The sequence below is a fragment of the Trachypithecus francoisi genome, unplaced genomic scaffold (assembly GCF_009764315.1).
Source record: "Trachypithecus francoisi isolate TF-2019V2 unplaced genomic scaffold, Tfra_2.0 Lachesis_group16, whole genome shotgun sequence".
In the NCBI taxonomy this organism is placed as follows: Eukaryota; Metazoa; Chordata; class Mammalia; order Primates; family Cercopithecidae; genus Trachypithecus; species Trachypithecus francoisi.
The window spans coordinates 80,580,836-80,594,751 of NW_022681461.1; the positions used below are offsets into that span (position 1 = coordinate 80,580,836).

Here is a 13,916-nt window from a genome sequence, read left to right on the forward strand (position 1 = left end):
AAAACTGTTCCATTTTATTATTATTTATTGTTGTTCATCTCTTACTGTGCCTAATTTATAAATTAAACGTCATCATAGGTATATATGTATAGGGAAAAAGCATATATAGGGCTCAGTACTATCGAAGACTTCAGGCATCCACTGGTGGTCTTGGAATGTATTGTCCATGGATAAGGGGGGACTATTGTATAGTCTACATGTTCTGATATAAATTTTATACATATTATTTATAAATTTTAGTAAACACAAACACAAACATGGCCTTTCTAACAATCTTTTTTATAATTCTCAAATTAATTTCTTTAAGGAAATCAATAGATCCTTGCTGCATGCACTCATGTTTATTCTGTCTATACATATGACTCTTTAAATATCACTGATATTTTGTCCTCTCAAGTAGAAATCCCTAAAGCGAGAGGACAAAAATGACAAAAAGACAAATGGAAAGTCGTAAGAATTTTACCTAGACAAGTCCCACTGCTCAGCCAGAACGGTACTCCCAATTTGTTTAATGTGTTCGCTGCTAGTTGCAGTAATTCCTTTGCACTCTTCCGAAAGGCCATGGCTTCCACAGTGTTATCATCAAGGTACTGCTACAGATATAATAAATCGTCAGCTATTACAGCCATTTCTAAATTGCTAGGAAACTTTCTGTGGCATCTGAATTAAATTTGAAAATTAACCCCAGGCTGAGTACAGTGGCTCATGCCTGTAATCCCAGAACTTTGAGAGGCCAAGGCAGGTGGATCACTTGGGGTCAGGAGTTCAAGACCAGCCTGGCCCACATGGCAAAACCCATCTCTACTAAAAACACAAAAACTAGCTGAGAGTGGTGGACCGTGCCTGTAGTTCCAGCTACTCAAGAGGCTGAGGCAAGAGAATCACTTGAACCTGGGAGGTGGAGGTTGCAGTAAGCCAAGATCACACCACTATACTCCAGCCTGGGCGACAGAATGAGACTGTCTGCAAAAAAAAAAAAGAAAGAAAGAAAAAGAAAAGAGAACAAAAAAGAAAACTAACCCCATATAATCTTTTTTCTATTATAAAAATCACATTTTATAGTTACTTGTTTGTCCCACATTAAAATGAACACATTAAGAGTAGATTCTTGGAGAGATAAATTTAAAGGGAAAGAATAGAACCACGATTCCCAAAGGCTGAGACATCCTTTTATCAGTTCCCTCCTCTACATTGCAATTTAGTAGCTGGACAGTCAGGATAAAATAAGGCTAATTATGAGAGCTACAAACAGAGCTGAAACAAAATGAATTTAATAATGTTTTCACCATTCAGTGATTCTATTGGTCTTTAGAGACTGTGTAGTATAGTAGAAAGAGCCTGAGATTTTGAATCAGATTATCAAATCTAGCATACTTCTTTTTAGCTGTGATCATATGCACATCATCTTCACTTTCTATAAGGAAAGTGAATTCATTTTATCATTATATCTCCAGTGGGTAGAGTACTGCCTGAATATTTGTTGAATGAATGAAATAATGTAAGAATAAACAAATCTCTCCTATATCTAATTTTCTTGTTTTTGTTTAAAGATAATCATTATACTTCGTAGGACGGCTGTGAAGATTAAAGGAGAAAAATGTCTTGCAAATTGTAAGGCCATAGATACCATTTACTCATCTTGGTTTTCTGATTCTCTTCATTTTTAGAGTGTTCTGGAGCTGAGGAAAGCACTCTAAATTCTACAGTGATGCTTTGCTACCTATGGGACAAAGTCTAAACTTCTTGTCCTGGTGGACATAAACACTGTGTTCTTGTTCCTGACTACTGGGGTCCAGCCTCATCTGCACTCTCCTCACACTTCATTTTACAACTTGTAAACCCCCAAATATACCACAATAACTTGTAACTCCTCAAATATACCACAACTTTTCAAGCCTCCACACCTATTGTTTTCTTTGTCTGATATGGCCCTGACCAACAAAATCTTTCAAGTCTCAGCTCCAACCTCTGCAAAACACTCCCCGATTTTCCCAGGAAGACGTATGTATTTATTCTTCCAATGTTCCTATTCAGGAAGTGTTCCTATTCAACATTTGTAGAACAAATAATTATGTTTGGTTCTAGATATACAAAGACAAATGAATTATCTTTTTCCATAACAAGCTTATGATAGTTACCACTTGTAAATACTTTTACTATAATTCATATCATATTTAATCCTAATCACCAATTTTATTTGATATTCCCTCCACTAGACTGTAAAGATGGTTCCCTGAGGGCAAGTACTACATCCTTCATCACTATATCTACAGGTTTAGAATGATGCCTGGCAAATAATGTCTGAAAAACACATACTGATGAATGGGCAAATGAATAAATGATTGACTAAGCCCCTCCCAGGCCTGCAACATTCTAAAATATCCTGTAATTCTTTTACAATATAGTAGGCAAGAATATAGATTCCTGATGGACTATACGAATCTTAAGCAAAAAGTACCCTACCTTCAGTAAGAAGAATTTCTTGCAGATAAGTCACTGTCTACAGAATATACAAATTACACACGATCCTTCATTTTGAATACATCCCTTTCCTCAAAGCCATAAATGCTCTTACAATAAATGACTGGAATGAGAGATACATGTTCTAATGCTTGTTGTAGTAGGAAAAGCCTGGAGCTAAGAGGTGGAGACCTAGGATTTAGTCCATGCTCAACCAGCGATGACTGTGTTACTGACATCTTGAAAGATCAATTTTCTTACCTGTTAAGATAATCCTTGCCTTACTACACAGAGTGACTGAAAGGATTAAAAAGCAGATACGAAAAATTCGTGCTCTACAAAAATATCAGGTCTGATAGTTACCTCTTGCTGGTACTGCCGCCATGTGGACATATTCCCACCCCAATCTACTTTTCCTAACATGATACTCTCAGAAACTCCATTTCTTTTTTTTTTTTTTTTTTTGGAGACAAAGTCTACTCGCTCTGTTGCCCAGGCTGGAATGCAGTGGCATGATCTTGGCTCACTGCAACCTCCACCTTGTGGGTTCAAGTGATTCTTCTACCTCAGCCTCCCAAATAGCCAGAATTACAAGTGCACACAACCATGTCCAGCTAATTTTTTTATTTTTTGTAGAGCCTGGGTTTCGCCATGTTGCCCAGAGAGGTCTCAAACTCCTGAGCTCGGGCAATCCAGCCACCTTGACCTCCCAAAGTACTAGGATTACAGGCATGAGCCATGGTACCCGGCCCGAAATTCCATTTCTTAGAACTGATCCTTGTATGTGTTAAAGTGCATACATGCATACAGCTATATACCTTAAACATCTGTTACAAAATTTAAACATTTTAGTATACATACTTTTTTTTTTCATTTAAAAATATCCTGCACAAGATAGATTAAAGAGTTGAAAGTAAAACCCAAAACTATAAAAACCCTGGAAGACAACCTAGGCAATACCATTTAGGACATAGGCACAGGCAAAAATAGGCACAGGCCAAAAGAAATTGCAACAAAAGCAAACTGACAGATAGGATCTAATTAAAATAAAGAGCTTCTGCATAGCAAAAGAAACTATGAATAGAGTGAAGAGAGAACCTATGGAATGGGAGAACATTTTTGCAAACTATGGTTTGCAAACCATAGATATTAGGTCTAATATCCAGCATCTATCAGGAACTTAAACAAATTTACAAGAAAAAAACCAAACCACCCCATTAAAAAGTGGGCAAAGGACATGAACAGACACTTTTCAAAAGACATACATGTGGCTAACAATCATATGAAAAAAGTTCAACATCACTGATCATTAGAAAATGCAATAAAAAACAATAAGATACTATCTAATACCAGTCAGAATGGCTACTATAACAAGTTAAAAAAATAATAATAAAATAAAATAAAAAATCCCAGATATTGGTGAGGTTGTGGAGAAAAAGGAACACTTATACATGGTTGGTGGGAGTGTAAATTAGTTCAACCATTGTGGAAGACAGTGTGATTATTCCTCAATGACCTAAAGACAGAAATACCATTTGAACCAACAATTCCATTATCAGGTATATACTGAAAGGAATATAAATCATGCATTCTATTATAAAGACACATACATATGTGTTCCCTGCAGCACTATTCACAATAGCAAGGGCATGGAATCAATCTAAATGCTCATCAATGATAGACTAGATAAAGAAAATGTAGTATATATACACCATGGAATACTATGCAGCCATAAACAAGATCATGTTCTTTGCAGGGACATGGATGGAGCTGAAGGCCATTATCTTTAGCAAACTAACACAGGAACAGAAAACCAAATACTTCGTGTTCTCACTTATAAGTGGGAGCTAAATGATGAGAACACATGGACACATAGAGGGGAACAACACACAGTAGGTCCTTTTAGAGGGTGGGAGGAAAGAGAGGATCAGGAAAAATAACTAATAGGTACTAGGCTTAATACTTGGGTGGTGAAATAATCTGTACAACTAACCCCCCAACACGAATTTACCTATGTAACAAACTTGCACCTGTACCCCTGAACTTAAAAGTTAAAAATAAAATAAATAAGTAAACCAATAAAAATAAATCCCGAGTACAAATCTCAGGATTACTATACCTCTAAAAAAAAGACAAAATTAATATCCTAATTTAAATATCATGTTTGATTTTTCCTATTCAGCCAATGAATGGGGACACAAAGCCCAAGAAGAATCCTGGAATCCAAAAGCACAAATCTTATATCAAAGAATAAGATGACAGAAGGTACCAACTTTTATTGTAGATGAGGAAAGCAAGGCTCAGAAAATCACCCCAAATCTTAGAGCAAATTAGTAGAAGTAAAACAAGAATGTTGCTATCTAGATATTCCTAGGCCAGGTGTACAGGTATTTCCAACTTTCCTTTTGGTTTTTCACTGATATTCAACAGACTGGAGCTCATTAATTATCTTGTGATGGTTTTTGCTAAAACAAAATCAAATTCAGGAAAATGTATACTATTCTAGTTTTTGAACTTCATGGTAGATTGAGAAAATAATTAAAAGTAAATAAAGTCTGCCTCTCTTCCTGAACTATTCGATACTAAAACCACTAGATGGGGCAGAGCAAGAAAGGTTTTTGTGCAAAGGGATTGCCTGATATGGGGTGTCAGAGCCTGGGCAGGTAATGAGAGCACCCACATGAAGAGGGTAGGAGAGTGTCCAGGGTGGGGAGTCAGGGCCCAAGCAGGGTGAGGAGAGCCTCTCTGCAGAAAAGCAGCCAGGTATGGGAAGTCAGAGCCTGAACAGGGTAAGAAGAGTGCCTCTACCTGGGTGCAGTCCAGCAGGGTATAGCAGTGCCCAGGTAGGGTGAGAAGAACAGCCATGTGGTGGGGGCAGGAAGGGGAGGACACGTGTTGGAAGACTGGTTACATACAGCGCGACTGAACAACTAAGTAAACATTAAGGACAATGGGAGTCAGGTTTCTCACGATTTGAGAAGGGAGTTGCAAATACAGAAATGAACTCTGTTGTTTAATTGGAACTTTGGACTGGAGATATCATTGTGAATTCAGAGGTTTCAATACATAGATACAGAAATAAATACACACAGACATACACACCCTACCCCTGTCCACTGAGAGAAACTTTCTGCAGCAAAACCCAAATAGCAATGGGTACACCTGGCATCCAGGTCTTGGCTTCTAAAAGGAAATAGGACTTAAAGAAATGGCTGATCCCAGGGTGGAGGTAGGAAAATTATAAGATGAACCCAGAATATCTTATAGTGCCAAAAAGTAATAAAGTGTTCAAAAAATAATGGAGACAAGTAAAAAGACACAGCATTGTGAAGGAGTTTCTACTGGCCAAATATGGAACAATCTGAAGATCAAAATACATAATGAAAATAATGGACTATAACCCATAGGGTAAAATAGGAAACCATGAATTTATATTGATATGAACAAATAAATTGAAAATATAATGAGGAAAACAATATTTACATAGTTTTAAAGTAACTTCTTGCCAGACGCTTATTATTATAAAGGAAAAAACCAGAAACTTCATAGTGGTAAAGATATGAAGTTTCAGATAGCACTTTAATCAGGTGAACAATGTGAATATCAACAGTAATGGGACAAATCAAAATTATGCAGTGCCCAGTGAGATGTAATGAGAGCACAGCACCACTTCTATACCTTCTAAAGAAGTATAACCTAAATCTAACATGAGGAACCCCCAGACAAACCCCAAATGAGGCACACTGCACAAAACATCTGGCTTGTAACCTTCAGAAGTATTAGTCATGAAAGTAATAAAAGAACTGAGAAACTGTCCCAGACTGAAGAAGATTAAGGATACAGGAAAATTAAGACAACGTGTGATTTTGAATCGAATCCTTTTATTACAAAGGTTATTACTGGGACAACTGACAAAACTTGAATAGGGATTAAATGCTAAAAATGTACATGTTAATTTCCTAGCTTTCATATCAGGACATGTAGAGAATGTTCCTCTGTTTTAAAAAATACTAAATTTTTTGAAGTTGTGGGACATCTGGTCAACATCTTACTCCCAAGTGGTTCAGAAAAAAAAAAAAAAAAAAAAGCTATTGGTACTGTACTTGCAGCTTTTATGTATTTAAAAGTGCTTTTTAAAAATTATTTTAAAAAAAGACAGGAGGCTGCTTTATGAGATCTATTAGATTAATTCATTGCTTGTTTTACACCAAAGCATTACATTTAAGACTGTTTGGCGCCATCAAGTGTTCAAATACATCTATGTTCACTTTAATTTGAAAACTGACCCTACTGGAGCTTTTCTTTGTGCCAGGTACAGTAGATACTGGGCCAACACAAGTAAATAAAAGAACACTCCTGTTATCAAGCAGTTCATAAAATTTGGTAAGAGGACGAGAAAGATATTCATAATTCACTGTGATAATTGCTATAATAGACATGACAACCACAGCAAACTCCCTTAGGACAGGAAGAGCGGTCAAGTTTAAGCACAAAACTCCATCTCGTCTACTTCCTGTTACTATGTGGTAGGCGTATGTCAGGCAGCACTTTTCTACTAGAGTAGGCCCACCCACGCAGGTGGCTTTTCAGCTTTTTATTCATGAGGCTGGCTGCATAAATTTCACAGCTCCACAATGACTTAAGGAAACAAGGTTAGGAAGGCCCACTTGGGTTTAGGTGTCACTCGGCTTTAGGTGCCAGTACACTGGATTAGAGAAACCTCAGATTTGTGGGTCTTGGGCACTTGACAGTAACATACTTCATTTTTATATCTCTCATGGATACAGCTTTCTTGGCAGGGAACCCCAGAAAATAAAGGGCAAGTGAAAAAATTCGGGTACCAAAACGCCACTGTAAATTTGCCTGTTTTCACTGTATCTCTGTGTTTCATGTCATCTCTTAGAGCTGAACTTTCATGCCTCTCAAAATCATTTTTATATCCCCAGGGCCAGAAGCCAGGGGAACACAATAAATGTGTATTGAATTGAAAGCTGCAGCAAGAGAATAAAGTTTTAAAAGCGCTTGGTCTTTGTGTAGCACTTATCTTCAAAAACCTTCATAAATGCAAAAAAAATCATATTCAATGCCAACTCTGAAACAAACTGTATTTTCATGAAGTTTTTTCTAAATCTATATAGTCCATCTTCTATAGTGGCTTTATCATACTTGGACTGAGAATACACCACTTTTTACAAAGTTAATGGGCTATCTTAAGGCAGAAGCCAGTGCTAAAACTATTAAAGTTATTCAAATAATAAATAAATATCAACCTATTGACTTAGAAAATAGTTTCTTAAGGTTAATTTTTAATCTACTTTTTAAAAAACTGAAAGAAAACAATCTAGAAGAAAAGATACATATCAAAAAAGGATGTTTACTTTTCTATTTTCCATAAGCCCCTTCATCTTCCCACCTTCAAATATTAAAAAATAATCCCAACATTTTCTTTAATTTAAAAGTACATATTTGGTTGTCTCTAACCTGAAAGAATGCTCGAGCTTCTTTATATCTACACTCAATAAACCTAGAGTGTGGTACTTCTTCTACAAAGTGCATTGGATCCTTTGGAATGAGAACTTCCAGTCCATCAAGAGTAACTTGCTGTAACTCTAGCCTGAAAACAAAAGTTAAGATTTATTAATGAGGGGTCGGGGAAAAGGGGAGGAAGACCATTGACAAATACCTAATGCATGTAGAGCTGAAAACTTAGATAACAGGTTGACAGGTGCAGCAAACTACCATGGCACATGTATACCTATGTAACAAACCTGCATGTTCAGTACATGTATCCCACTACTTAAAGTAAAATTTTAAAAAATAATAATAATAAATAATTTTAAAAGATTTATTAAAAGGATTTAACCCAGAATACTGGCAGCCTCTTACAAATATTAAACATTAGCAAAATAACTAAACATCAAGCATAGTTTCATCAATTACATCAGATATCAATTAGCAATTTTAATATGACCTTGAAAAATATGACATCAAACAGTTGAGTTTTACTTATTTTGGTTAATGTATTTATATATTAATATATTTGTACTTGTTCATATACACTTTGGCATTTTAAGGAGAAACAAAAATTTTGTGACATAATTTTTAATTATCAGTTTACTTTTAGAGAAGTAAATGTTTTTAACACTTAAGTCACACAAGTTAATTACAATGGCCTGAGAATCTCATTAATGGGTAAAATTCTAATCTGCAAATCTATCTTATGTATTTTGGATCCCATACTCCAAAAATATTATTTGAGAGTTTTCCATTCCTATTCATATAAAATTGTACAATCTAGAGATAGCTTTTATCTATTGTTACACATTTATATTTAATAAGTAACTGACAATTTTGAACTTTAACTGAGTTATTAAACTTTGAAATAAATTCGTAAAGCTTTAAAAAACTAAAAGATAATGTTTCCCTAAAGAAGGTTATTCGAAATACAGAATAAGAAAAAAACATGCAAAAAAGTGGTAAGCGAACAGTTAGTACTAAAATTTTTGATTAAAATAAGAGAAGTCAATCATAAAAACAAAGTATTTTTCTCCATCTCTACTTATTTTTTTTTTTTTTGGTCATTTCATTTTGAAAATATGGCTTGGTTCAGAAAAGTTTTGACTTTCAATACACAAAAACTATAGAAGACTTCAGTTTTGAATACCTTTTTCAGTCATTCTCAAATATGTGACTTTAAGTACTAACAAGAAGGCAATCTCACATGATTCCAGATAGAAAGAGAGAGAGAAAACATATATGTAATATATATTTTTTAAAGAAGGCAAGAATAAACATACTCTTACACTTCTCAAGTGTAACAGATAAGAATTATCTCACCGGAAGTTGCTAAGAAGGAGTTTTTAATGTGAAAATCCTTACAAATATTTACTGCTACCTTTACATCAGATTCTGCTATTCAAAGTAGACTGTAACATCATTATTGCTGATTTCAAAAGGAGAATAAAAGGGACAATTCTAGGTTAGAAACTTCATACTCCAAGTATAACTTCAAGAATGTTTTTAGTCCTGTAATTGTTAACATTACAAACTAAACCTAATCAAATTTTACATGAGTTCCTTCAAATAACTGTTTCTCACAAGAAACATTTTTATTATTGTGATAGCCAAAGATAAATTATTGCACATGGTTTTTAAAAATATACAGGAAAGTGCATAACATAAAGGCACAAAATAATGAATTTCAAGGTAAACACCAAAGTCTCCACCACAGAAATAAAATTCTTCCAGCTTCCCTGTAGTTCTCTGTGTCCTCTATCTAGTCTTTTTTGGTACCTCTTGCTTAGCCTTCTTAATACTTTTACTGTAAGGGTATACATCTACGAACATAATTTAGCAGGTGTTTGAACTTTTTATAAAATAATAGAATTTCGATTCTTTTGTGCCTTGTGTCATTCAGCATTGCAGGATTCATCCACGATGTGCATAGATCTCTAGTTTATTTTTCCTTGCTGTGTAATACTTCATTATATGAATATATATATCAAAAATTATTTATCCCTTTATAGTTGTTGTTTTTTGTTTCTTTTTTTTTTTGAGACAGAATGTTGCTCTGTTGTCCAGGCTAGAGTGCGCTATCACAATCTTGGCTCACTGCAATCTCCGCCTCCGGGGCTCAAGCAATTTTCCTGCCTCAGCCTCCCCAGTAGCGGGGATTACAGGCACCCGCCATAATGCACGGATAATTTTTGTATTTTTTTGTAGAGATGAGGTTTCACCACACTGGCCAGGCTGGTCTGGAACTCCTGACCTCAGGTAATCCGCCTGCCTCGGCCTCCCAAAGTGCTGGGATTATGTGCATGAGTCACAGGGCCCAGCCAATCCTTTTATTGTTGAAGGACATTTGGGTTGCTTCTAATTTGGAGGCATTAAAAACAACGTTACTATAAACACTTATATAAATTATATATTAGATTTCAATACTCAAGTGTAAAAACACTGCAAGAATTATTACTGAACAACACTCATTTCACATTTCACCTTTTGACTCTGAACTTACCTGTCAAAAGCTCCTGGATAACGACCAAACTGTAACTTTCGGAAGGGAACAAATTTCCTGTCAATGTGTTCTTTAAGTCTCAAGTGGCCGTGCCAGAGGTAGTTGCCACTCCTCTCATGGAAGACTACCAAGTGGATCGCATGAGTGGCCAATTTGCAGATATAGTGCAGGGGGATTTCAGTTCCAGAAAGTGAGTCTATCCCGTCTAGCCGGGGATCTTTACTCTCAATCTTTAGGCACTGAAATCCCATATTCTCAGCTATCCGAAACCAGCCTTCCTAGAACCAAAGAAGCATCAAACATCAAGAAACAACATTTAAACATGGAATATTTAAAGCCAAATACCAGTAGCAAAACAAAAGTGCTTCTTACATTGAACTTGAGCCATATTTTTGTGCTAATCTGCTCTGTAAGAATATTTTTAAATGAAGGTGATGGGCAGAAGGTAGTGGTAGGAGAATAAAGGAAAGTAGCAAAAATACAAAGTATGTAGCAGGAAAGATATAACCAAAGACTCTCTTTATGGGTTGGGCTCTGTGCCTCGCCCCTGTAATCCCAGCGCTTTGGGAGGCTGAGGCAGGGGGAACACTTGAGCTCAGGAGTTTGAGACCAGCCTGGGCAACATGGTGAAACTCTGTCTCTACAAAAATTACCAAAAAAAATTAGCTGGGGTGTGGTGGCATGCACCTATAGTCCCAGCTACTCGGGGGTCTGAGCCAGGAGGATCGCTTGAACCTGAGAGGTCAAGGCTGCAGTGAGCCAAGATCATGCCACTGCACTCAAGCCCGGGTGACAGAGTGAGACCCTGTCTCAAAAAAAAAAAAAAAAAAAAACACTCTCTTTATGAAAATTAATACAAATCCCTTCCTTGGAATGAGAATGCTCATATTAGTGTTTTCTGGTTAGTTTCTATAAAGTAAATGTTGATTTAAGGACAGCACTTAAAATTAAACTTGTAATTCTTAATTTAACTTTTAATAATCTTTATCTTCAAAAGTACTTCAAAAAAGTAGTTCTTTCATCTCATAGTTTACATCCCAGCATCTTAAAATACTACCATACTAGAACACCATCATAATGCAAATCATTAGAAAGTAAACAAACATATTGTAAGACAAGGTTCATTTTCCAACATCGTTTGTTTCATTATCAACTGTAATATTCCCTTTTTCCCTTTTCTTTCTTGGTACACCTAAGAAGTAGAAAGCACTGACTGAGGGTGAGGGTAGCCAATTCAGAGAAAGACACTACTGAATAGAATAAAAGAAAGGCATTATCAGCTGATAAATTCAGGAAATATTTAAAAGGCTGGCCAGAACTTGAGAGGAATGTGACCTTGGGTTATAGGAGGAAAGACTGACAGACAAAATAAGCAGAATTATGATATGGTTTGCTTTCTTATAACTATCAACAAGATAAGTAAAGAACAAAATAGTTGATCTCATCAATTGGTGTAAAGGCCTAGGTCAAGTTTGTACTGCAAAAGTCCACTCCCAGTTGCCCTGGCAGAGGTCTGCTCACTTTATGGTAATGGCATTAACACAGAAAACTCACATGCAAATGGAGCCTTTCATTATTAGAGCTAACAATCTGATTAGTTCCACATTGGGGGAAGTTTTAGGGGGGACTATCCAAGGGCTCTTGAATCTCTTGAATAGCAGGATGTCACATGTACAAAAGGATAAACTTTTGGGAGGCTGAGGCGGGTGGATCATTTGAGGTCAGGAGTTCAAGACCAGCCTGGCCAATATGGTGAAACCCTGTCTCTACTAAAAAAAAAAAAAAAAAAAGAATTAGCTGGGCGTGGTGGCACACACCTGTAATCCTAGCTACTCGGGAGGCTGAGGCAGGAGAATCCCTTGAGCCTGGGAGACAGAGGTTGCAGTGAGCAGATTGCACCACTGCACTCCAGCCTGGGTGACACAGCAAGATTCCGTCTCAAACAAACAAACAAAGAATAAACTTGAACTCATGTGCTGATTCTGGGTACGGCTGAGCTTTTGCTTCTTCCTCTGACTAAGGTAGTATCAGTTTTGCCAATGGTGGCATATTCCCCTTCTTCTAAAATAGTGGTTCTCAAGGCAAGTGGGACTGCACCCAACAGACATTTTAGATATTTGTGGGGATATTTTTGGTTTATCATGATAATAAACTGGCATTTAGAGTCCTAGGCCAAGAACACTAGACATCCTACAATCCAAAACATGAAAATCTATCCTGTGTACTATGTAATTTCAAATGTCCTGTCAGATAATCACGTAGTGAAAAATTTGTGTATAATTGTCTGAGCCTTTATTTCTCAGGAATACAATAGTCACGTCAATGGAGAAACAATTTTACTTTTTTGTTGTTGGAAACTTGCACACTAATTTGGAAAATCATATTGCCAACAATAATATCACTCATAATATGAGTTTATATTTGTAGCTACCACATTCTGTGGTCCTACTTCTAAATACAAGCATCGGATTTACTTTATTATGTCTTCCAGTGTAGTCATTCTGGAACATCTGCACACTGAAATATATATCATTTCCTTTTATTTCTAGGTTATATTATAGTTAATGCATTAAATTGATTTGGGGAATTACGTATACAGGAGGGTTATAATTTCTATGAACTTCATTTGGGGAAAATAAAGGGACATTATAAAATATTCTCTGTAAAAATAAGTCTTGTAGGCTTTTTCTATGAGATACCAAACAGTTCAACAGAAATGACCTAAAAATACTGATATTGAGAAGTCTTTCCCCAGCAAAAAGGCAGAATCCTTCCTTTCATCTTCCTGTTGTGAACATGGATGTGATATCTGGAGCTATGATGGCTATCCTGTGATAATGAGGTAAATGAATAAAGAATTTCAGAGACACAAGTCCTGACATCAGTGGCTAGCTAAACTAATATCAATAGCCACTAACCTTTTAACTTCTCATTATATAAGAAAAAGAAATCCCCTATTTGCCTTAGTGATTAGTTGTATTGCTATTTATAGCTGAAAATATTCCTGATAAAATTTATAAAGTGTTTTAGGAAATTTTTTAACGTTTTACATTTTAAACCAGCCTAAACCCATACTATTTTGTAAAAAGAGAGACATTCCATTATCTGAAAGCAAATTACTTACCTCATTCTTCCATAGGTGATACTGCAGTGCAAATGCAGTAAAGTCTCTTGGAACACAGAAAAACGTGCATTGTGAAATGGAGCCTTGAGAAGTATTTTTGACTTGTTCAAAGTTCTTATTAATCAATTCCAATACCAAAGGATCAATAAGAAACACTGGCACATTTTGGTTGGATGTTAGCATAATAAATTTTTTAACTGCACGCTGTTTGAGAGAAAAAGAATTCTCGTATTTCCAGTAAGCCAACACAACAGCCTATTTTATAACATTTTAATGCATTAATTGTATAGGAATGCAGGGTATTTACCCAATAGA

At 35.9% G+C, this 13,916-nt stretch overlaps 1 protein-coding gene across 10 annotated transcripts in view; it reads right to left on the bottom strand.

The window, feature by feature from the left end:
* The window catches only part of FKTN (fukutin), a 93,403-nt gene that overhangs the window by 51,410 nt on the left and 28,077 nt on the right, over positions 1 to 13,916 (bottom strand). For all 10 annotated transcript variants that reach the window (XR_004443631.1, XM_033237911.1, XM_033237909.1 and 7 more), the window contains 4 exons: positions 13,602 to 13,805; positions 10,478 to 10,755; positions 7,942 to 8,074; positions 464 to 593 (listed from right to left, as the gene is read on the bottom strand). Coding sequence is in view for 9 of the 10 variants with exons in the window: in XM_033237911.1 (XP_033093802.1) it covers positions 464 to 593; positions 7,942 to 8,074; positions 10,478 to 10,755; positions 13,602 to 13,805 (745 nt within the window). In the remaining variant the exon portion in view is untranslated. The remainder of the gene's footprint in view (positions 1 to 463; positions 594 to 7,941; positions 8,075 to 10,477; positions 10,756 to 13,601; positions 13,806 to 13,916) is intronic.